Here is a 26,482-nt window from a genome sequence, read left to right as displayed (position 1 = left end):
AAATTATATAGCATGTCGCAAAGTGATTAGTGGTAAGAAAAATGAGGCGGTTGCAACCCATAGTACAGCAGGAGTCTTAGAAACTGGAGATTGAAGTGAATAGGTTGGAAAAGTTGATGTTTTTCCTTTCTGGGTATCATTTAACTAGTTTCTCAATGTAGGAAATAAAGCACTCTTTTCACCTTTGTTCATGTCATCTCTCTCTCAAGGAAAAATAATGGAATTAACTTTTATTTAAACAAATTGTAGAACAAACGAGTTCATCTGTTGAATTCATTTTGCTTTTAAGAAGAAAATTTCATAAAGACTGATTTTTTTAATTTTGCAAATGTAATTTCTATATCCTCTAAACAGACAAGATTATATCTACTAGAGCTGTGCTATTATCTCTAGCAATGCAAATACCCAGTAGAAAAATAAAACTAAGCATCCCAGATGATCCATTCTCTGCACCACAGAGTCACTATTTGTGACTGAAGTTACAAATAACCTCCAAATGCCTAGAGAGCTTGCTGTTAAGATTGGATTCCCATTTTAATTGGAAACTACAACATAGCAATTTTTAAATGTGATAACTTTTCTATGGTTTAATAGGTGTTTTTATGAACTCCCTTATTAGGGAATATGTGTTGTTTGTCCCCTCTTAATACTAGATGCAGAATAGAGCCCAATAAGGTCCAGCCTACAGCCCTGTAATCACTACTGGCCTAGTCATTTCTCAGTATATCTTGAAGAGATTAATTTAGGGATTATGGTTTTATTGGCCAATGAAGTGAGAGAGGACAGCAAATATGAAAACGAACAACTCCATTATCTAAGTTAGAGATTCATTTTCATTTATTTGTTTCTCAGAGAATTGAAATTATGAACTGCAAGCTTTTTGAAGCACTCATTTAGTATGTTAGACCGTCTCAGAAGTCTGTTAAGTGTTCCCTTAAGGAAAGTAATTAGCAAGTGCGTAATTCATTTCTCTTCAAAATTCTATTCTCAAGTCTTGCTTTTTCAGATATACGTTAAGAGTCTATCATCTTGCCATTGTACAAAGGCTTATATGTTAGTATATATTTATTAAAATCTAAATTAGGCCCCCAACTTAGAATTGTGAACATATATGTACTGAGCTCAGTTCTTTGGTATACAAATTTATACCTATGAGTTATAGGTATATACATTTTTTATGGTATCAGTTCAATCTTCAAATTGACAAGTGCATTTAAAAATTTGACTTTAGAGCTGAAATATGGTGAACTTGAATGTCAGAGTTCCTTGACTTGTCAGTGCCCTTTAGCCAAAGACTACCAGGAACATACCTGTAGGTAAGTAAAGTTGGATCTATTGATTGTTGACACAACGAAGAGCATACACCATGGAACCTTTGGTAAGAGGGTGTTAGAAAATAACTTACTATGGGATTTAGGCTTGTATTATGCTCTTTTTAGAGAATGTTTAAAGAAGAAGGGCTTTACTCTGAAATACATGTTGTCAGAAAATGGGAGGAATTCTATGATTGGGTATGTTAATTTTTATTTAGAAGGTAAGAAAAATAGATTGAAGCCAAATCTGTGATTGGTAAAGAAGGAGCAGTTACACATATCAGCCAGGATAGAGGGATGTTTGGTCATTCTTGTGATTTGGACAATGCTTTTGTTTTTGTCAGCGTTCAGACCTGATTATGGAATGGTCTTGTTTTTATTGTGATCCATCACAATCACAGAGTAATTTTGTCTAATGTCTGTTAACAAGAGAACACCATAGCCTTACTGTGAGCTCCAGGCCAACTCCTAACAACACCAGAACCAAGCCAGTTCCCAGCTGTCTGGGGCTGCTTTTCTCTTTCTCAAACTTTTTTTTTTTACTTTAATATTCCTCAACATTTATAATATTTAAATAGTATATTTAATAACAGTTAACATAAGTATATTTAAATAATTTAAGATTTTCTCTGTAGTGGAGTAGATTCTGTATTTCCCATATTTTTGTTGCTCCAAAAAGTTATTAGTTCTAACTGTAATCTTCATAATATTAGAATAAAATTAAAGTCTAAAATACTACATTTTGCTCAAATGACTCACCTTTTTCATAGATATATGTTTTCAGCCTGCATCAAACTTATACCCAATGCTAAAGGTTTAAAAGAATTTTATTTTACAGCAAACATCAAATCAGACGCAAACAGATTCATTATCTCCATCCTCTAATCCTGTGTCACCTGTGCCTTTGAATAACCCAACAAGTGCCCCAAGATATGGAACAGTGATCCCTAATCGCATCTTTGTAGGAGGAATTGACTTTAAGGTACCTGTTTATGCATGCAGTAGTGTATTTTTTGCATTAGAAGTTATTTTCTCAGAAATACTTTGTACAACTACAAAAATAATAATACTTACCAATTGCATAATGATTAGTAGGTTTCACATTGTCTTACTATAAAGAATCTTTTCAATAACAATGTAGGTTAAATAGAATATATGTAATTGTCCAGTTTCACATACAAGGAAATTGAGGCTCATTGTCATATCTATAGGCTCCTAGCTTCTTAGTGACAGAGTAAAGACTAGAATCCTAGTATTCTGTCTGGCTCATAGTTTCATATTCTTTATTTCACCATACCACACTACTTATACTTTATTATGTAGTACTCCAATAAACCAAATAATGCATGACTATAATTTTTTTTAAAAGACTTAATATTTAAAAAAACACAAAATTTAGTCCTATGAAATCCTGGTTCTTTATCCCAGTTTTACTCTCAGTTTTCCACTGAGTCATCACCTCAACTTCCATCTTTCACAAATTGCTTTCTGCTACCTAATTAAGAATTTGATCACCAAAAAAATGCCTGTGACCTTGTCAGAATAGAGCATCTTAACATTAATATATTTTAATTATGTAATCAGCTATTTCACTGTTTCAGAGAGGCTTAGTTTGTTGTTGTTGCTGTTAGATGTTTTGCAGCTCCATTTGGGAGGAAGTAGTAAACACCTATAGGAAAGGCTTACGTGGCTATTTTAAGTAGAATATCCTTACTTCCAAGTGTATATATAGAAGGATTTCCAAGCTTCCATTTTATAGACTGCAAATTACAGGGATAGTTGTTTTTCTTAATTAAAAAAAAACTTTGTGCCATTAGGGTATAACATTTATTACTCACTATTTCCCCATAATCAGTCTTTCACAATTTGGATGAAATTACAAATACACTTAGTGTATTTGTCAGAATAATGATTCTTAAGCAAGTATGTGATTGGTTCACTAAAAATAAAGGAAAATTATTTCTAATGAAATGTTTATTTTTTTAAAAGATTTTCTGTTTCTATGGAAAATATTAATGGCTGACCATAAATATTCAAGTTGAGTATTCATGTTCAGAATTAATTTATATTACAAACAGTATATTTTTTAAATAAATCCTCAGTAAATGGAAACATTTGTATGGCTAGGCTATTCTAGATTACGGAATTCTTTCAACTACATTATGAACTTTGGAGGCCATTGTTACAATGCAGCTATAGCTTTCAGGTAATTGCTAGGGTTCCCTCCCTGATACTTATCCCTTTTCCAAAACCAGACAAATGACAACAAGGAAATAGTTTACTGTAGTAGCAAGCCATGTCAAACTTTTTAAAACTTTTCTTTTTGGAAATTTATAGCCCATCCCTCTTCATACCTAATCATCTTGACTTTCTGTCTCCTTATTTTTCAACTAAGAAGTAGAGCTGCAAAATTGAACTAGTGATTCTTCTATCAGAGAATAGTTTGAGTTAATTTGTTTTCAAGTATCTAATAAAAATTCTTATTCTGACATTGATTCCATCTTCAGTTTATTGAAATAAAAGGTATTTAATTATTCTTAGATTAACCCAGCATTTGTCATCATCCAGTTCAGCAGCTTTAGGTTACCAACTAATAACTGATAATGTATGTAAGTAGTGACGTAGCAGAGGAACTCAAGAGGCATTGCTCTGCTATTGGGCATGTCTTTTTCCATGTATATAGAGAAAATTTTTCTCTAGAGATATAGCTACCCATGGGATAGTTATACCTGAGCCAGAAAATGAAATCGCAATGAATTTAGTGTGAATACTCTAGGAAAAGGTGATATGAGTCTATTTAGAGGCTATTTAAATTAAAACTATCTTTGTAGATTTCCTGTACATTATAGTCTAATAATGACTCAGATTTTAATTTTGAAGATCATAATGTCATTATTTAGCCAAAATGTATATTGAATACAGATAAACTATCTAAAAACTTTATATGTTGTAGCCACTTCATTGGTATCACAAACTGTGTTCAGGTACTTTTGGAAATATATTCCTTTCCTAAAACCTTAATCTTCCTGGAGACTGCTGATTAAAATAGAGGCCCTGGTATATGCCAACATCCTAGTTCCACTGCCATGATCATGAGCCTCTCTGAGCCATAAGAACCAGTAGTCATATGCCCTTACTATAGTTACAGCCATGCCTAATTCAAATTATTTTTTTAAAAACTGACCAAAAAGAATTTCTTTTAAATATTAGTAGACTTTCTTTGTAGTTTTAAAGTAATTCACCTTAAAAAATTTTTATTGATTGTAATAGTTTAACAACATAGTTACTGCATAAAGCAATGTTTTTACATTGATTATAATAATTTAGTGGTTTATGTACTGTTTTTATGCTAAGAGGTATTCTTATATTCATATTACTATTTGCTTATAATCTTTTCTGTCTCCAAAACAAGCATAAGACTTGTTTCATTTTTTAACAATTAAAAATATTTTTTGTGTTTTTCTTTTATGCCATTAGACAAATGAAAATGATTTAAGAAAATTTTTTTCCCAGTATGGGTCTGTTAAAGAAGTGAAGATTGTAAATGACAGAGCTGGAGTGTCCAAAGGGTTAGTATCATTATAGAAAGTACATAGAATTAACAATTGTGTTTTTATTGGATTATTAGGTTTTATATGCTAACATACTTTGATTACATTTTTCAAAAAGAGAATTTCATCCCCTCTTCTTTTCCTCAAACCTTTAATCTCCCATTTCGTGTGTGTGTGTGTGTGTGTGTGTGTGTGTGTGTGTGTGTGTGTATTTTGGAGAGGGGAGGATGCTGTAACATTCCTTAATTTGTTGGGAAGTTATTCTCGCATGGGCTGAAGGACCATTCAAAGTTAGGTAGCAAGCATTTAATGTTGAGTAATGTACAGTAGCTAAGGAACCAGAAGCTAAAGGAATCAGATACTTTTGTAATTGTGTGCTTGATTTAGATTAGAGAGAGGTTTATTTGAAAAAAGCTGGCGTAAAGAAATGTCTGTAGGTTTTGCCTCAGAGACCTAGTTAGGGAACTAACCTGAGAAATACAACTTTAATGAGAATGATTTTAATTGCCAAATCAAAGAGAATGAAAACTGAGAAGAAATCAGTAGGATTTGTCTAAAAATCACTAATGACCTTATAGCTGTTTCAGTGGATTGGTATATGCAAAAGCCAAATTTCAGAGAAGAGGTAGTTGACATAGTGTACTCACTTAAGAAGTTTGACAACAGAGTTAAAGAAAATGGGTAGGACAGCGGAGATCAGTGAAGGATTGTGTCTGTTATTCTTGAAAGAGAGGCAGGACATACATACTTATAGACATAAGAGAAAGGACCAGTGAGGTGGATAAAAAATTATACTAGTGGGAAACCACATTTAAGTATGTCAGTTGAGCACTTTGGAAGAGATGGGATTCTGCAGAGAGGTTATTTTTAAACAATTGAGATACTTCCTCAGACTGACAAATAGTATTAGGATGAGGTGAGATTGTACCACTTGTATTTGGTTAATAGAATTTGCAATATATTGGTAATATCCATTTTTTTAACCATTGAAAAACACGTAGAAACGTAAACTGTATTTTATGCCTTTTCCACTGGGTGGTGTATGTATTCTACCAAAAAAATTTAGCATAAAATTATTTCCTTAGCCCTTGTTTAATGTTTGGGCAAATAGAAAAAAGAGAAATTCCTTCATTTAAAAAAATAAACTTTTTATACAATAGAGTAATTATGAATCAAAATAGTAGTCAAGATATTTATCACTACTCTAGTTTCCTTAAGTTATCTAAATAGAAATTATGCAGGGGGGGATATACTTTTTATTTCTTTCATATCTTTTTGTCTATTTCGGCTTTTTGGATATTGCATACATACTGTATTTGTATCTTGAACATTATATGAATTGTACTCTGCAGGTAACAATTATATATTAAAAGTAGATATAAAATCTATGATATACATATTTTTAATTGATTTATGTTTGGGAAATACTAATAATTACATTATCAGTTTATTTGTGCTAATAATAAATAATACATCTGTATACTCATTTGTCAATATAAAAAATTTTATTGTTTTGAAATTTTTATTTTGTTAAAGTTTTTTTTCCTACTGTGATTCCTATTTAAGCTAAACTTCTGTTATTATAAAATGTTATTATTGCTCTGTACTAAAATTTATTTTATCCTAACTTGTAAGCTAGGACATGAATCCTTCAAGCTTTCCTGCCTTGTATACAGCTCAGATCTGAAACTGTTTTAAGATCCTGGATTGTTGTTTTTTTTTTTTTTTTTCTTTTAGTGCCCTGACTCTAGGAGGAGGTGACAGTGTTATGCTCTGAATTATTCTCTTAAATTTTGCATGATGGTGCACCATAGAAAACTGCTCATTCCTACAGTGGCCCATTCTTAAAAAGAAATTTAATTTTAATATAATGCTAATGAAATGTTCTAAGAAAATAATTAATGTATTTATTTAGGTATGGTTTCATCACTTTTGAAACACAAGAAGATGCACAAAAAATTTTACAAGAGGTAAGATCTTTTGATGTACTTAACTTCATTTTTTGGAGTTTCTTTGAGATTAATCTTTAGGATATTTTTTTCATTATTAGCATTCCAGTACAATGATTGATTGCTAGAAAAAAAATTTTAACTTATTTGCATCTCAAGATTAACACTGCTCTCCAAAAAAATTGAATTAAAAAGAAATTAAACAGGGGCTCCTGACTGGCTCAGCTGGTGGAGTGTGCAACTCTTGATCTTGGTGTTGTAGTTTTGAGCCCCACGTTGGGTGTCGAGATTACTTACAAATTAAATCTTTAAAAAAAAAAAAGATTAAATGGAAATTTTATCTACAGAAGAACAAATTCCAAATCATTGCATGAGCATGTTTGTGAAGTTGTAATATAATTTTTTACTTTATTTGCTTACTAAGAACTTGGGAATAGATGTTTCCTGAAGTGTTAATAGCACTTTGAATTCCTAAAAACACTACAAACATGAATTCTTAGAGTGAAATTACCTGAGATTATTTCCCTCTTTTCTGAAAAATTATATAAGCTAAGAACATTCATAGAAAAAGTCTAGCTTACAGTTCAGTGTACTAACTTTAAATTTGACAAATGTTACATTTAATTTTTTTTAGGAAAAAACAGAGTTTGAATTGTACATTATTAAATCACATGCAGTTGATCCCATTATTCATAGTAGTTATGTTCTATAAAGTCGCCATGAACACTCAATTAGCAAATATTGGACTGTTGCTCCTAGAAGAAATACAAGGTTCACACAAGTTTCTGTTTACATTATTTCCATCAACCAGTCAATACATAATTTTGTTTTATGTGTGTTTCTGTTTAAAGACATCATGTTAAATACATATTGTTGATTCATTAACATTGAACTCCTGGCCAACAGCGGTATAACTCGTGTCTGAATTCAGCCCATTTAAAACATTTTCTCCATAAGGCATATGACGTCTTCTTGTGCTTAGGAACATTAGCCAGCATTTCAACACTACACTTGAGGGCCATTTTAAATAGCAAAAAAAAAAAAAAAAAAAAAAAAAAAAAAGATAGCAGAATCACCAACATAACACACAAAAATGCATAAAACATGGCACTAAACAACATGAAGCAAACTCTTGTTTAAGAACTGAGACAAAAGGTAGAGTGTTGCCTTGTTTGACCTCAGCCTGGGACTGTGTATGTCAGGCAATTCAAAATCTCCACCTCTGTGCTCATGTCCACTAGTAATCACTAAATTGCCACAAGTATTGATTTTAGGGCTACAAATAATTTTAGTGAATAGGTGAATTCCCAAATATGTGCTCTATGAATAGAGGGTCGACTATATTCCAATTAAAGAACTGTGGTCAAAGCATTGGAACCAAGATTCAAACCCAGATGTTTTAATATCCAAAGACTTTGCCCTTTCCAGTATTCCTTGTTGCTTTCAAAAAATGTTATAGTCTGAATTTTAAAAATTGTTTCTCACTAATTTTTCATTATTGGTTTCATAGTAGTACCAAGATAATAAAATAATTTTTTTCTTATTTTAGGCTGAAAAGCTTAATTATAAGGATAAGAAACTGAACATTGGTCCAGCAATAAGAAAACAACAAGTAGGAATCCCTCGTATGTATTAAGGACTAATGTATTTTTCAGTGTTTTTGCATGGTTCTTTTTTGAAATATTAGACTTTTTCAAGAACTTAATTAAAATATCAGGCTTCTTTCATTTAATAAAGTTGATAATCAAATGAATACTTCTTACCACAAATTAATATATGTTAGATTTTGGAGAGCAGGGAAAATTGTACAGAAATAATGGTGCTTACATATATTGCATATAGTTACATCTTTAAAGGAAACTCTTCTACATAAAAATATAATTTAGGGGAAGAAAGGGATAAAGAAAGGGGGCGTAATCAGAAGGGGGAATGAAGCATGAGAGACCATGGACTCTGAGAAACAAACTGAGGGCTTCAGAGGGGAGAGGGGTGGGGGAATGGGATAGGCTGGTGATGGGTAGTAAGATGGTCATGTATTGCATGGTGCACTGGGTGTTATACGCAACTAATGAATCATCGAACTTTACATCAAAAACCAGGGATGTACCTGTATGGTGACTAACATAATATAATAAAAAAACATTAAATATAAATATATATATATAATTTAAAATTGCAAAAGTAATTAGAAGTATTTTTGGTACTGCTAATTAGAAATTTTTCTAATTATAAGAGTAATTTAAAATTAGAAATTGAAGATACTGAAAGTAAAAATTTAGAACCAATATCAGAAACTCTAGTTGCATGGTAGATACTGTAGCCCAACTAGATATGTCATAATTACGAAGGAACAATTCCTAAAGCTTTAAGAATTGGCAAAGTTGTGCCTTCCTTAAATTTCTGTAATGTTGTCTACTTTTTTCTCACTCTATTTATTATATTAAGCATCTTTACAGTTAGCTTTTTGCCTAAATATTTATTAAAATCTATCATAGTCTGTGGCTAGAAGGAGATACATGAAATTAGTAACTAAATTTTCTTATTCTTCCTTAACTGTGTCCTAGTGTCTACTGGGATGTTTAAAACATTAGGTGGTTATTGTATATCTGTTAACAAATTAACAGTTGTGCTCTTTTGGACTGTTCTATTTTTGACTTAGAAATTAACAGTTATAGGGGTGCCTGGGTGGCTCAGTTGGTTAAGCAACTGCCTTTGGCTCAGGTCATGATCTCAGGGTCCTGCTATCGAGTCCCACATTGGGCTCCCTGCTGAGCGGGGAGCCTGCTTCTCCCTCTTCCACTCCCTTGCTTGTGCTCTCTCTCTTTCTCTCTCTCTCTCTGTCAAATAAATAAAATCTTTAAAGAAAAAGAAATTAACAATTAACAAGCTTAATTTTGGGGGCACCTGGGTGGCACAGCGGTTAAGCGTCTGCCTTCGGCTCAGGGCGTGATCCCGGCGTTATGGGATCGAGCCCCACATCAGGCTCCTCCACTGAGAGCCTGCTTCTTCCTCTCCCACTCCCCCTGCTTGTGTTCCCTCTCTCACTAGCTGTCTCTCTGTCAAATAAATAAATAAAATCTTTAAAAAAAAAAAAAAAAGAGTCAAACACTTAACCAACTCAGCCACCCGGGTGCTTCCCAATCATTCTTTAATGCTCAGCCCAAACATCATTTCACAAATTAAATACAATTAGAAAGTTCATACTACCCAGTGTAATACCCTATACTAGCTCTTAATGTATTTATCAAACTTTTATTTAATTAATTGTGTAATAAGCTAATAACTATTTTCCCCACCAGAAACTAACTTCCACAAAGCATGTCCAATTTTTTTTCTTTTTTCTTTTTGGTTGTATCACCAGCCAAGTTCAATGCCTTGTAATAGTACTCACTCAAAATTTATTTATTTACTTAACAGATAAACCTGTGGTTCTTTTAGTATCTTTGAAGCAAAATCCATAAACCTCCTGAATTGTGTGCAAAATTTTGTTTGAATGTATATATATCCCTGAGAAAAGGATTCATGGTTTTCATCATATTCTTAAAAGGATGGGATTAAGAATCACTACATAAGCAGTAACAATACTAGATGAAATATAGTGAAAATATAAACACTCAGAAGCAGTAGTGCTGCTTAAAGTGGTAGGCCATTGCTACTCACAGTGTGGTTTGCAGCCAGTAACAGTTCAGTTGGAATCTGTCAAAATGCAGATCCTCAGGCCCTGTCCCAGACGTACTGAATCTAAATCTCTGCAAATATGGCCCTAGAATTTGTATTCTAATAAACTGTCCACTTGAGTCTAATGTATGTTAAAATTTGAGAATTACCGGTGTAATGGAAGGAGGATTGCCAGTTCCAGTAATTTACATAAACTTGCTGGTCAAATACTTAAACTGACTTGCCTTATATAAATTTTTCAAGTGTTCTCTTGACAAAAAAATATTTTTTTATTTTGGGGGAGGGAGGGGCTATACATAACTTGATCTGAGAAAAGAGATGGGAACCTGGAACTACACATGAAGATTTGTGGACATGTTTGCAATAAGCAGCAGTTATAGCAAAGGGAGGCTGGAGAATAAAAGAGTCATAGCCTCAATGAATGCTTGTGATAGTAGATCCAAAGAATTTGTAGGGTGGAACCAAAATGTCTTCAGGAAACTTTCCAAGTTCACTACCTTCATCATCTTTGGCCTTTTACAAATACAGGTCTTACTAAGGTCTTAGGAACTTCATTACAGTGTCTACAGTCTTCAGTTAACTTCATATATAATTTATATTTGTAAAAATAATGACCTTGCTGAAAATAATGTAAATTTTAAGACTTGTGTTTGATTACATTGCTATTAAAATCTAAATTGGTGAATTTTTAGTATTCTTTATTGAACTTCTTTTTCTTTTATTCACTTTAAGCTAATAAAAGCTCTAAGATAGTGAGTTTGAAAATACATACTTTGAAAATACTTTAGCATATGGAATTTTTAAAAATTTGCAACATTCAATTTTTACTGTAACCATATAGGTGTGTTAAGATAAACATTTTTCAAGTGTTCAGAAATTATCTTTTTAAAAGTTAAACTGAACGTTTTAATTATTATTATTTAATCTTTGCTTTAGGTTCCAGTATAATGCCAGCAGCTGGAACAATGTATCTAACAACTTCAACTGGATATCCTTACACTTATCATAATGGTGTTGCTTATTTTCATACTCCAGAGGTAACTTCTGTCCCACCACCTTGGCCTGTAAGTAATTTTCATCTTGAAAGGGTTTCCATCTATTCTATCAATTTTTTAAAACATTTATTTCTGAAATATTTCAACCATAGACAAGTATGAATAATAATATAACAACCATGTAGTTACCACTTTAATAAATATTAACATTTTGCCATATTTACCTAAGTTCTTTTAATAAGGGGAAATGAAATATGAGAAATTCAGGTAAAGTCTGCTTGTCCTTACTTTCTTACCCTCTTTTCTCCTCAGACATATCCAGAATATATAACCAGAATATCTTTCCTATCATTTTATGTTTTTACTACAAATGTAGGTATCCTTAAACAATAAGTAGTATTGCTTTGGGTGATTTTTAAACACTATATAAATAATCAGTTTTTCTATTCAACATTATGTTTTTGCGATTAGACCATGTTGATACTAGTATATCTAATTCACTTATTTTAATATTTAATAATATTCCATTGTATGAGTGTATATCCCCTTATTGATGGACATTTTAAGTTTTTTCTGTAATCAAGACTATAGTGAACATCCGAATCTTGTATGTATTATGTGAGAGTTTGTCTAGGAAAGTAATCTTTAAAGTTTTTCACTTGTATATCCTCTAAAATTTTTCTGAAAAATTATGAATACTCATTTTTAACGTGATATCTGAAATTTATAATTTTAAATAATTTAGGAATGTAACATATTATGTATGTTGTATACCTAAAACCAATATAATGTTTTATGTCAGTTATACCTCAAAAAAAAGGATGGAAAATGTCTAGAACTCTGTTAACAAAACTAGTCAACCAAATAAAAATAATCAAATAAAACTTCATTTCTATTAGAAAATTGTAACTTTTAATTATTTTAATTATTTTTAAGCTCAGATAAATGAGTTAATATGTATTCCTCTAACCATCATGTAACCTATTTTGTTCTCTGGATGAGGTAAGGGACCATCTCCCCTTTAATATTTCTCATACAAGCTTTTTTTGCTTTGCTTCGCTTCTCTCATTTCTCAAGGGCATTGCCTTCTTGAATTATCTATTTGTTTGATGCCCTTTTGGTATTTATGTTCCCAAACAAAGCATTATAACAAATCCAGAATGGGTGAGAAGTGTGCCTTTCATCATGAAGGAGAATGGTAATTGTGAAAGGGAGCTATGAAAAGAAGACAGATACATGGTACACAGACACATTCACAGATCAAATCAGGAAAGAGTACATATGAAATTTAGGTTCTAAAAACTAATACTCCTAAACCTATTCATGCCCATGTACCACTGGAAAAATTTTGTATTCCCCTACCTTGGTCTAGGCTACCATGTATGCATAGAAGTCGAATTTCACATTATAGAATATACACATCTTTTTTTTTTTTTTTAGAATATACACATCTTTGACTAAATGTTGCCAAACGGCTTTCCAAAATATACCAGATTACACTTTAGCTAACAGTTTATGAGAGCTCCAATTTCTCCATAATCTGCCTAAACTTTAATTTTAAAGTTTTGTCAATATTATTATGAAACAGTATTTTGTTTTTATATCTTCCTAGTCATTGGTAAGATTGAACATATTTCAGGTATTTATTGGCCATTCCACTTTTCTTCTGTGAGGTGCCTTTTCATATCCTATCTTTTATCTTTTTCTACTGGATTTATTTGTTTTTTCTTTAATTCATTATATGAATTTTGTGAGTTCTTCTGGTGGGTGGTTTGTCCATTAACTTTACAGAGTTTTTTTGGTCATACAATAATTCTTTGTTTTAATGTTAACAAATGTATTAATGTTTTCCTTTATGGAAATGGTTTCATCTTTCGGTCTCTTATTTTTAAAACAAAACACTTCCAAAAAAAGTAAAAAATTTAAATTAAAAAAAACACTTCCTTATTACAATATATTCTGTATTTTATTTTTAAAATACTATACTATTGCTGTTTTACAAAACACTTCCAAAAAAAAGAATAAAAAATTTAAATTAAGAAAAAAACACTTCCTTATCACAATATAGATATTCTATATTTTATTTTTAAAATACTATAGTACTGCTGTTTTTCACATCTAGATCTTAAATCTGGAGTTCATGTGTTGACTAATCCATCCTCTTTCATTATTTTGAAATGAATCCTCTATGAAATGCCACATTTGGGGGGTGGGTTTCTTCTGGGCTCTCTATTCTGTTCCATTGGTGTGTTTGCCCTGCCCAATTCTGTTTTAATTCCTATTGCTTTAGAACAAGCACTAAAATCTGATAGAGCAGTCCTGTCACTTTTTTCTTCAGGAGTCTCTCGTCTATCCTTAAGTCTCTACTTTTATAAATTTTATAATCCAGCTTGTTCAAATCTGTGAGAAGCCTTTGTTGGATTTTTATTAGAATTGCATTAAATGTGTAGATTAATTTGGGTATAATACTGAAATTTACCATCCACAAACACTTATTTAAGTCTTTTATTTCCATCTGTCAATAAAATTTTCTTTCTCCATAAAATAAATTTAACATATCTTTTGTTGGATTTATTCTTAGGTACTCTTTGGTTTTTGTTGCTTTTATGATGGTATATTTTTAAATCATACGTCCTAATAGGTTGTGACTTGTATGTAATAATGCTTTTTTAAATGTTAACATTTGTTAACAAATGTAACCCTCCAAAACTTAGATACAGACAATCATTTATGATTTAGTATACTTCTGTTTCTTTCTGCTCTTTTCTCATTTTTTCTCCATTGAGTTACTGCACCAGCATTGTCTCTGCTATAGTATTTATAGGATAACATGACCTTGTTCTTAAAGAAGAAAACAAGTTCAATGATTCATATTTCAGCTTTATTTATACTTACATAAATGCTTATATATATGCTTATATATATATGTATATATATAGTGTATATATTTATGTATACACTGTAGGTTTTGGAAGATAATCTTAGCCATAACCAATGTTTCTCAACCTCAACGCTATTGACATTTTGGGCCAGATGATTCTGTGTTGTTGGAGGCTAATCCTGTACATGATAGGATGTTTAGCAGTGTCCTAGTCTCCCCACATCTTTAAAAACCAAAAATATTGCCAAATGTTCCCTAGGGGAGCAAAGTCATACCTGATTGAGAATTATTGCCCCAAATCAATAAGGAAATTATTTCATATTCTGTTTGCTAAGAATGAAAGAGTATTGAATTTATCATGAAAGGGTATTGAATTTTAATAAATCTTTTTCTATATCTGCTGAAATTTTTTTCCTCCTTTAATCTGTTAATAGAAAATAAATAATATAGTAAATTACATTATTCTTTTCTAATGTTAATTTGTGGTATAATTTTATTAGCATATTATATTCTGAAAACTGTACAAAACTATGATACTTCATTTTGTGGAGGGGAGGGAGTGAACATTAAAGCAAAACTATAAAGTAGATCCCATGTTAGAAATTGAATTTTAATTGCTATTATTAAAGCTTATTTTACCTATCTTATAATACAATTTGCCTGCTTTATTAATGGTCTGGTTTTAAATAATCTATTTTGGGGTTTACTCTAGTACTTTGAATAATGAAGTGTTATGTGTACTTTCTTCAAACATAGAGAAATCACTTGATGTTTATTGGATGACTAACTCATCTAAATGTCAAATTAATAAAATATGATTTGATAAATGCTTCAGTAAGTAATGTATTTGCCTTAATTAAGTGTATAACAAAGGACTAGGATTTAATTATTTATAAGCAGTGGGAAATCAGTGGCAAAATCAGATATGATTATTCATTCAGTTCTATGTTGTGTAAACATTATCTACTGCTGGTCTCATGATGGAAATAGGCAGTGTCACCGTAAGACCAGCTGTCATTTTCTTTTAAGTATTCTCTTAGAACTATATTTTTATAATCTTTGGACTAAAAGCAACTTTTCTGGTGGTTGTTTTAGCATTACCATGAAAATGAAGCCAAAGAAAAGTGGGAATACTGTGATGATTTTAGTAGACTTAAGTGGAATTAGTCATACTATAAATAAGAGGTAGAAAAATGACATTTCCAATTATAGACCATAAATTCACTGGGTTTAGGTAACAATTCAGGATAAATTTTATAATAAACTATTTTAAAGAATTTTGTCTAGGCCTAAAATTTTTCAATTTTTTTTTCCTCTTATAGTCACGTTCTATGTCTAGTTCCCCTGTGATGGTAGCTCAGCCAGTTTATCAGCAACCTGCATATCACTACCAGGTAAACATGAAATCACAATGAAAACTCTCTTTAATACTGTCAGTCCTTTTTGGGTAAATTTTCATTGTATTCTTTCTCTTGCAAATACTCTAATAATTAAAAAGAGATAGTTAAGCCTTGATAGCAGTGCTGGCTTTTTTTTTTTTCTTATGGGGAACTAAACAATATCATACAAGAAGATGGAATGTTTGCTTCATTTAACCAAAAGTAATGAGGTCGGTTTTGCTCCTCCGGCTAACATTTAATCTAAAAAGTTTTTAGAAACAATTTCCAAAACAACATACAGATAACACATACTGGATCACAGGCTGATTTTTTAATGTTATTGTTAACATTATGTCACTTTCTTGCTATTATATTTAACAATCTATATTAAAATAAGTAATATATTATGGTTTATATTATGGCAGCCTCTTTTAGTTAACCAGCACTCTTCATTAATTCTTATGGGAGACGGGATTAATGAGCCATAGTGCCAGACCATTTCAGTATTTTGTAAATAAAGAATATTTGTTGATATACTACTGTCTACGGCTGCTTTTGTACTACAATGGCAGAGTTCAGTAGTTGCAACAGAGAGATTATGGTCTGCAAAGCTTAAAATACTTACCCTCTGGCCCTTTATAGGAAAAGTTTGCCAACCTCTCATCTATTGCACTCACTAATAAAATCACATTCTTTCCTACCTCTGGAATTGTGGAAGAGAATTTATTTCTCTTTTTTCTTTTGAACTTTTGAAATAGACCCAGATTAAATGTTAAGTTTAATAGAATTCTTTTTAATATTAGACTGGGTTTTGGGGGATGGTGGTATTTAAATTCTAAATAGAATTTACAATTTAAATTTATTTAAATTTATTATATTATTATATATTGTTATATTACATTATTTATTTGTAAATAAACTTGTAAATCCTATTACTATGCTAAATATAAAACTAAAGTGTTTCTTTCACTTATTAAAGATGAAAATAACTTAATGATATATATTTAAAATATAACTTAATGAAATATATTTAAAATATATCACTTTCCCTAAGCTGCCTCTGAATTTTGGCAGAAGTCCCAAAGACAGAACATTAGGTACCAGATCTTTTAATATGACAAGCCAAATATTGTGAAACCAGTTGGGGGTCTCTTAGCTTATTGCCTACTTTGAGCACATATGAGGGGAGGATGAGATTGAAAGAGAGTTGTTAGAATGCTATGACATGTCCCCTTCTTCCCAACCAAGTAAAGAAGACATCAGAGAATGACTAAGAAAACTTAATGTTTGTCCCCTGAAATTTGTGAGATGGCACTTGGACCTGACCTCTCCTAAAAGAAGTCCAAAGAGAGAGGTGGCGGGGGGGAATAAATTAATTAATTAAAAAGTCCAAAGAAGAAGCTGGACTAGTCTCTGGAGGCAAAGCCTGGAGAGAAGACTACAATGAGAATGTGTTGAACTTCTACTCACAACAAGCAAAGGTTTATGTGTCCCAAGAGCAAAAAATGAACCTCACAGAAGAGACCCTTTTCAAAAAATTTTAAGGTGATCCCAATAAAGAAAGAACCTGTGTGAAGTAGACTTCTAGAATCAAGGGCTAGAATTGCAGTTAGAAGTTCTCAGCAGGGAGGGGTGCCTGGGTGGCTCAGCTGGGCATCTGTTCTGCTCAGGTCGTGATCCCGGGGTCCTGGGATCAAGCCCTGAGTAGGGCTCCCTCTCCCTCTGCTGCTTCCCTTGTTCATGCTCTCGCTTGCTCTGTCTCTCTCTCAAATTAATAAAGAAAAATCTTTAAAAGAAAAAAGTTCTCAGCAGGAAGATCACCAAAAGAATCCAGTAAACCACCTAACTAGAGGGGCCCCTGGGTGACTCAGTCGGTTAAAGCAGCTACCTTCAGCTCAGGTGAAGGGTTTCCTGCTCAGTGGGGAGCCTGCTTCTCCCTCTCCGTCTTGCCTGCCTCTCCCACTGCTTGTGCTCTCTCTCTGTCAAATAAATAAAATCTTAAAAAAACAAACGAACAAACAAAAAACAACTACCTAACTAGAGAGTCAACATTTGGAATCCGCTACACCCCAAAAAGTGATCTGTCCCAATTTTTATCCTGGGGCAAGGAAGAACAGCTCAACACAGTGCTTTTAAAGTGTCGGGGGGGGGGGAGAAAAAATAGAGTTGCTTTCTTCTTGCATGCCATTGAGTCTAGCTGCTCCTTCATTAATTGATTACATACAGCTATAGCTCACTTAATGTACTCAATACATTCTTGAAAGTCTCTAATACAGTTTAATTTTATAGTTTGACCCCAGTGTTCTGCTTGACACAAATTATAAAACTGGAAGTATGTTACCTAGATATTAGGAAAGATTTTGGTACCAATTTATAATATATTTTGTAATATAAAAAAATCATTTCACCTCATATATTTCTTTTCAGGTATATATTCATCATCTGCCTCTTTGATAAGAATCTTCCCTTGTTCTTTCTTTTTACAAATTCTAAGATTGGTAGCTTTATCAGTTTTTATTAGTCAAATCAGGTAATATGTGGTTTAATTAGCATTTATCTCCATGTCTTATTTCATAAAAAGATAGTAATTTCATTTATCTAAAAACTATATATAAATCATTTTATTTCAGATTTTTTATTAAAATATTTTCTTAAGAGATTATTTATTATCCTGCCTTTCTGAATGTAGACTACAGAACATAGACTTCACATTAACTTGGTCATCATAATACAGTGATGTCATCCATTAGCAACTAAAGTAGTTAGCACTAAATTAACAGTGATTCAGTTTAGATAGCAGATCCATGGCATCTTCTTACTCTTTGTTCTGTTTTTTTACTTTATAATGAAAAAAGACTTTATTAAAAATGGAAAATAACTAAAGAATAAAACAGTTATTATTAAAAAATAATATAACTAGTTTAAGAAATAAAAGTGTACTATATTATCATTTTACAATGAGTTTAAAAAATTTGACCCTCTTTTATTTAACAGCTTTTTAATATATAATTCACATAGCATTCAATTCAGCTTTTTAAAATGTGCAAGTGTTTTTTACTAAATTCACAGTTGTATAACCATACCACAGTCAAATGTAGAACATTTTAATCAACCCTCCCCCCAAAAATCCTTACCCATTAGTAGTCACTCCTCTTTCCTCCTACTCCCAGCCCTCGGCAACCAGTAATCTATTTTCTGTCTTTATAGGTTTGCCTATTCTGAACATTTCATATAAATGGAGTCTACTATATGTGGTTATGACTGGATTCTTTCACTTAGCATAATGTTTTCACAGTTTATCCATGTGGTGGCATGTATCAGTACTTCATTTCTTTTTATGGCTGAATAATATTCCATTGTATGGATATAACACATTTTGTTTATCTTTTCATCAAATGACAGACATTTGGGGTATTCCCACTTTTTGTCTGTTATAAAGAATACTACTGTGATCATTCCTATACAAGTTTTTATGTGGGTATATGTTTTCCTTTATCGTAGGCCTTATTACCTGGGAATAGAATCACTGAGTCATATGGTATCTCTCTGTTTAAAGTTCTGAGGAAGTGTCATACTGGTTTCCAAAAAGACTGCACCATTATACACTCACACCAGCAGTTTATGAGGATTCTAATTTCTCCACATCCTTGTCAACACTTACCATCTTTTTAATTATAGCCTGCCTAGTGGATACAGTGGATATAAAGGGATATCACACTGATTTCCATAAGCTGAAGCTAATGATGTTCAATAACTACATAAGCTTATTGGCCACTTTTACATATCTTCTCTGGATAAATATCTATTCATATCCTTTACCCATTTTTAAATTTGGGTTATTTGTCTTTTTATTATTCAGTTATAACATTTCTTTATATATTCTAGATGCGAGTTTCTTATCAGATATATAATTTATCAATGTTTTCGCCCATCCTTTGAGTTTATTTTCACTTACTTGGTGGTATTCTTTGTAGCACAAAAGTTTTTAATTTTGACGAAGTCCAATTTATCTCTTTTCTTTTGTTGCTTTGTTGCTTGTGCTTTTCATGTCATAATTTTTTTAATTGCCTAATTCAAACCCACAGAGAGTTACACACATTTTCTTCTAAGAATTTTATAGTTTTAGCTCTTACATTTAGGTCTTTGACCCAGTTTGAGTTAATTTTTGTATATAGTTTGAGGTTTAGGGATCCAGCTTCATTCTTTTGCATATAGGTATTCAGTTTTGACCCTTGTTTATAACCTGGGTGGGTTTTTTTTCTTTGATTTTCATTTTAGGCCCCTGCACAGTGTCTACCAGGACAGTGGCAGTGGAGTGTTCCTCAGGTAAATATTAACTTTTTTCATTCTGTTTTTGTGAAGACTGAATGGATATTAAAGTCAGGAGAACTAGATTTGAGATATTCTGCTTCTATTTAGTAACTGTGATACCTTTGCAGTTCATTTAATCACTATATTTCTTAGCCTTCTCATTTGTAAAATGGAAGTAATGATACCATACTTTTGTAAATTCCTTTTCCTGATCTTGGTGAAGATCACATGAGATCATGTAAGTGAAAGCATTTTATTAAAAAGTGAATACTTATATAAACATGAAAAATTAGTTTTTATTATTATGGGAAAATGTATCATTTTTCCAGTTGTACTTCAGATTTTGCTTCAGTTTGCCATGTGCTCCTAAGTAAATAAACCATCTCTCAACTTTTGATACAAATAGTATACCACCAAAAAGACTATTTAATGACATTTCCCACTTCCATGTGAAGTTTCAAAGCTGAGAATGGATGTTTATGCCAACTCAAATACTATGTTATATTATTACAACCTTTGATAGTGGTTTTAAATAACTATTTTCTGAATTTATAAGAGGTTCTGAAGCTCTAAGAACTTTTAATTTTTACCCGTGATAAAGTTCTTTAATCACATCTACACAATTGAAATTTGTAACAAGATACATCTATGCTATCCCTGGAAAAGAACTTCAGCAAAATGTGAAACAAATATTTCTGTCATCTGTTGGGTAAGTCATTTGGTTTAATTGAAATAACTAATCATATTTGAATTAAAAATATGGGTTTGTTTTAGTCCCCTGCCACTTCTGCTCCATTCTTATACCTGCAACCTTCTGAGGTTATTTATCAACCAGTGGAAATTGCACAAGATGGTGGATGTGTTCCTCCTCCGCTATCTCTGATGGAAGCTTCAATTCCAGAGGTATGCATTAGTCTCAAGGTAATTTATCTATAACTGTCTCATCTTAACATTCTTTCTTTTTCTTTTCTAAAAATATTTAAGACCCTCATGGAAGCTGCACGTGTTTTTTCTTTGATTTATTCACACCTTTCCCCTTTTATATATATATCTAAGAACGCTTCATCTTAGACTTTTTTATTAACTAGTTCTGAACCATTTCTAAAACCAACTGTTCACTGTACTAGGCTAATCTCTGACTTGATGTCCTTGAAAGAGTAAGATACCAAATATTTCTTTCTTCTGGCTTGCCTGTCAATATGTATTGTTACTAACATTCTATCAATTAAAAGCATATAAAAATTCAAAAAATCTTAAAAACTTCTTCCTTCAAATATGTAAATCAAAAATATTTCATGCGGCACGTGGGTGGCTCAGTCGGTTAAGCATCCAACTCTTGATTTCAGCTAGGTCATGATCTCAGGGTCATGGGATCAAGCCCCACGTAGTCGGGCTCTGCACACAGTCAGGAGTCTGCTGGAGTTCCTCTCTCTCCCTCTGCCCCTCCCCCCAAAATAAATAAATCTTTAAAAAAATATTTCATAACTACAAATTGTAAATGTTATCTTCAGTGTCTTTAAATTACATTCCCAAACCATTACTTACCTTACCATCTATGTGCCTAGAACTGTACGGGTATGTTTTAAATCAGTGTTATAAAAGATTAGAAAATTAGCACCCACCTCCCAATTGGAATGTATTATCTTTTTATATTGCCGAGGTTTATAACATTATGATGTTCTGGAACAATAATTTCCACAGTTGGATCTTAATGTTACTATCACTACTTCTACCAGGATTTCTCTGTTTTCATCTCACCCTCCATTCATTACTTGCTTGACTAAATCTGTAAAGTACTCTTTGTTAAAGAAAGCTTGTGGGTGCTATATTCTCTGAGCTCTTACATGCCTGTTTGTTCAACATTGTTGTCTATAAGTCAGAAAGACAGTTACACTAGCTATAAAATAGCTGCTTCATACTGCCAGAATAAAATGCCACAAACTCGGTGGCTTAAACAACTAATATTTATTGTCTCACAGTTTTAGAGACCAGAAGTTGAAGATCAAGGTGCTGGCAGAACTGGTTCCATCTGAGGGCCATGAGGGAAGCATCTGTTTCAGTCCTCTCTTCTTAGCTTGTAGATGGCCATCTTCTCCCTGCACATTATTTGTCTATCTTTATGTCCAAATTTCCCAATTTTGTAAGGACAGCAATCATACTAGATTGGGTTCTACCCAAATGACCATATTTAACTTGATTACCTCTGCAAATACCCTGTCTACAAATCAGGTCACACTCTGATGTACTAGAGGTTAGGACTTCAATATACATTTTGAGGGAACCAAATTCAACTCTTAACAGTACTGTTTTCTTATAGAAATTCTAGTCTACCCTTTTCTGGTGTTGAGTGTAGCCATAAAGAAGTTTGAAGCCAGTCTGATCCCCCCCCCCCACCAAATGTAATTTGCTTTTTCTTCCTGCGTGCCTTGTGACATGAGGTATATTGTTTTTTGTTTTGGGGTGTTTTAAGATTTTTTTTTATTTATTTGAGAGAGAGAGAGAGAACAGAAGAAGGAGCAGAGGGAGAGGGATCAGTAAATTCCTTGCTGAGCTCAGAGCCTGATGCAGGGCTCAATCTTAGGATCTTGAGATCATTACCTGAACCAAAATCAAGAGTTGGGCACTTAACCCACTGAGCCTCCCAGGTGCTCCATGGGGTGTCTTTGTATATACTATTCCCAAATTCTTTCTCTTAATTCTTCAAATCCAAGCATCAACTCCACTAGAAAACTTTTTCTGACTACCTCCCCAGTTTTCTTAAGCTAAATCAAGTAGTTCTTTTCTTCTATATATATTTCATAGGACTTACGGTAGTTTTGACTATTCAACTGTCCCTGATCAGTCTATAAATTAATTAAAGATAGGGAATGTGTTTTTCATTTGTGTTCCTCCGTTGTATAGAAAAGTGCCTAGTACATTGCAACTTTGAATAAATACTTTGAATTAATAAATGAAAGTAATACATTTTTTTTGTAACAGCCTTATACTGATCATGGAGTTCAAGCAACATATCACCAGTATTATGCTCCAAGTGCCATCGCTATGCCTGCACCTGTGATGCAGCCTGAACCAATTAAAGTAAGTTTGTTTTGATTTTTTATTATATTTTTCAGTCATATTTCAAGTTTTTCAAATTTCTTTTCTGAAAAGAAATAATTTTGGATATTTATATCACATTTGTGATCAGAAGAACAGAATTAGTGAATTCTTTCATGTGAAGAACATACAATTCTAAATTAACTATAATTTTTACAGTTAGTTTTAAATAAGTTACAAACCACACATGGTCAAAAATGTTTTATTTACTGTAATAAAATGTATATAACTTATAATTTGCCATTTTTAAGTCTATACCTAAGTGGTATTAATTACATCCATAGTGCTGTGCAACCATTACCACTATCTGTTTCCATAGTTTTTCATTACCCCAAATAGAAAATCTGTACCCATTGGGGCGCCTGGGTGGTGCAGTCGTTAAGTGTCTGCCTTCGGTTCAGGGCGTGATCCCGGCGTTCTGGGATCGAGCCCCACATCAGGCTCCTCTGCTAGGAGCCTGCTTCTTCCTCTCCCACTCCCCCTGCTTGTGTGCTTGTGTTCCCTCTCTCTCTGGCTCTGTCAAATAAATAAATAAAATCTTAAAAAAAAAAAAAAAGAAAATCTGTACCCATTAAGCAATAACTTCCCATTCTCTTCTCCCTACCAGTCCCTGGTACTCTCTAATCAACCTTTTGTCTCATTGAATTTGCCTAAATATTTCATATACTCAGATTTTGGTTGTGTAAATGGCATATAGCATTTATGGGGAAATGAAATCAGTTAACACTCTACTCTTCCAGTTTGGGAATTGTGCTTGTGCATCCTAAATCAGTTGCAAGTCAAAAAGTGGGAATCCAGTTAGATCCACATATATATTCAATATATTTCAAATATACTATGTAGCAGGGAATTCTGCTTATTCCCTTATGACCTAGTTTCTTTGTGAAACTCTTCATCATTACTTGGTGGAAATGGTCTATATCTGTAAGAACCACAGATTGATTAACTATTGTGATGGTAATATGAGTCTTGCTTACAGTGTACTTTGGTAAGGAAAGTAGGCGTACTCTACAATAGAATGATAGAGATTAGCTATTTCACACGCATATTTATTTATGTGTTGGAACTCAATACCAAGACAATCTACTTTAAGGAGCCTCCCCCCTCTCTCATATCTCCTCATCCCATCACCACTCACCGCATTCCTTCACTACTATTACTACTGTACTGCACACATGAAATAAGACCATAATATGACCTAATGTCACAGCCTCAAGTGTTCCTAAACTTTATCTATAGAGAACTATTATAGTATCAAAATCTTCTAAAACAGACTTCCTCTGATGTTAACATTTTCTCCAAATATACTTCTCTAGGAATAGTTGAAAGAGCTTTGCCATATTAAATAAGTACTAGTTCTTTCAGTTACTGATTACATAGACCATATATATAAACACAAATGATTGAAGTTGTACTGCTTGAATAATGCCAATAGGGGATGGAGTGGTGCTAGGATAGGAGAAATTTTCAAAGAATATTAATGCTACACATTCTTAATTTAAAGTTTAATTCCTGTACTTTAAGAGTAAACACTTTTCTACATTTTCGTAAATCTGTGAGTAGGAAATGACAGAAATTATACAGAGAAACTGCTATCTAACTCTTTAATTTAGTCATACAGAAAGTACACATATGTTGAATATAAATCAGAGGCTTAAATAGATATCTTTGTGCATATAACCTTACAACTGGAACCAGTAACCTGCCTCTTCATGTCTAGAGAAATGCTGCTAAAAGGGACTTCACCCCTCTGTCTTCATACAAATCTTTGCTTTACCATGCCGCAGACCAAAAGGGAACAAAACTACTGACTTGTTTCAAGTTGATATTTAATCTATCTCATTAAGGGTTATAATAATTCTGGTTATCACATGGGATGCATCCTAGGGAATATTTTATTCCTACTCAAGATTTAAGGAATAGGGATGCAGAGTTAAGATGGCGGAGGAGTAGGGGACCCCTTTTTCAGCCGGTCCCTTGAGTCAAGTTGGATAGGTACCAGACCATCCTGAACATCCACAGAATCAGCATGAGACGCAGGAAGATACATCTGGATCTCTACAAATGAACATCTCCAGCGCTGAGTACCGAGGTACGAAGCGGGGAGCCGTGAAACCCCGCAGATATCGGAAGATAAACGGAAGGGGGAGGGAGGCGCCGCGTTAGGGCGCCGGGAAGCGGTAGCCACCTGCACGGGGGAGAGGGCGGACTCACAGACTGGCACCCGCGAGAGAGCAGACTGAGACCGTGAGCCAGGGAATGTGTGCGACCAGGCTGAAACGGAGCTCTGGTGCGCTCACTGGAACCAGACTGAGACCGGGAGCTCTGGAGCACGTGGGGGCGGCTGGCAGCTGGCGGTGTTAGAAACACAAAGGACAGAGACGCGCCGGCCCTGGAAGTGAGGGTGTAGACAGCGGGTATGGGGCACACATCCCGGGATGCTGCAGGGTTGAGCAGCACCAACAGAATCAGAGTTAAAGTGGCCAGAACACCAGTGGAGAGCGGTCTGCGATCCCTCTGTTCTGAGACAGAGGCTGAGATTCGGCTACTGCTGCTCTCTCAGAAGAGGCACAGCAAACCGCCAGGGAAAGCCACCAGAGAACAAAAGCCTGGAAATACTGGTTCACAGTGTGCCCATCCCCATCCCCCCTCACAGGGGACATGGAGACTCTACCCAAACAGGGTTGCCTGAGTATCGGCATGGCAGGCCCCTCCCCCAGAAGGCAGGCTGAAAAATCAAGAAGCCCACAACCCTAAGGTCCCTATAAAACAAGTGCGCACTTTACCCCAAAGATACAGACGTAGTAAAGAGAAGGGCCATATGCACCCCAATGTTCATAGCTGCATTGTCCACAATAGCCAAATCATGGAAGGAGCCGAGATGCCCTTCAACAGATGACTGGATTAAGAAGCTGTGGTCCATATATACAATGGAATATTACTCAGCTATCAGAAAGAACGAATTCTCAACATTTGCTGCAACATGGACGGCACTGGAGGAGATAATGCTAAGTGAAATAAGTCAAGCAGAGAAAGACAATTATCATATGATTTCTCTCATCTATGGAACATAAGAACTAGGATGATCGGTAGGGGAAGAAAGGGATAAAGAAAAGGGGGGTAATCAGAAGGGGGAATGAAACATGAGAGACTATGGACTATGAGAAACAAACTGAAGACTTCAGAGGGGAGGGGGTGGGGGAATGGGATAGACTGGTGATGGGTAGTAAGGAGGGCACGTATTGCATGGTGCACTGGGTGTTATACGCAACTAATGAAGCATCAAACTTTACATCGGAATCTGGGGATGTACTGTATGGTGATTAACA

At 33.5% G+C, this 26,482-nt stretch overlaps 1 protein-coding gene across 2 annotated transcripts in view; it reads left to right on the top strand.

Annotated features, from left to right (window-relative positions):
* BOLL (boule homolog, RNA binding protein) overlaps positions 1-26,482 on the top strand; it is a 47,004-nt gene that overhangs the window by 3,962 nt on the left and 16,560 nt on the right. For both annotated transcript variants that reach the window (XM_034644413.1, XM_034644410.1), the window contains exons 2-10: positions 2,152-2,295; positions 4,791-4,882; positions 6,780-6,834; positions 8,363-8,438; positions 11,428-11,555; positions 15,690-15,761; positions 20,025-20,072; positions 20,832-20,960; positions 23,037-23,135. In XM_034644413.1, coding sequence (XP_034500304.1) covers positions 2,152-2,295; positions 4,791-4,882; positions 6,780-6,834; positions 8,363-8,438; positions 11,428-11,555; positions 15,690-15,761; positions 20,025-20,072; positions 20,832-20,960; positions 23,037-23,135 — 843 coding nt within the window. The remainder of the gene's footprint in view (positions 1-2,151; positions 2,296-4,790; positions 4,883-6,779; positions 6,835-8,362; positions 8,439-11,427; positions 11,556-15,689; positions 15,762-20,024; positions 20,073-20,831; positions 20,961-23,036; positions 23,136-26,482) is intronic.

This window comes from Ailuropoda melanoleuca, chromosome 2 (assembly GCF_002007445.2).
Source record: "Ailuropoda melanoleuca isolate Jingjing chromosome 2, ASM200744v2, whole genome shotgun sequence".
Lineage (NCBI taxonomy): Eukaryota > Metazoa > Chordata > Mammalia > Carnivora > Ursidae > Ailuropoda > Ailuropoda melanoleuca.
This window is presented reverse-complemented; position numbering and strand designations above follow the sequence as displayed.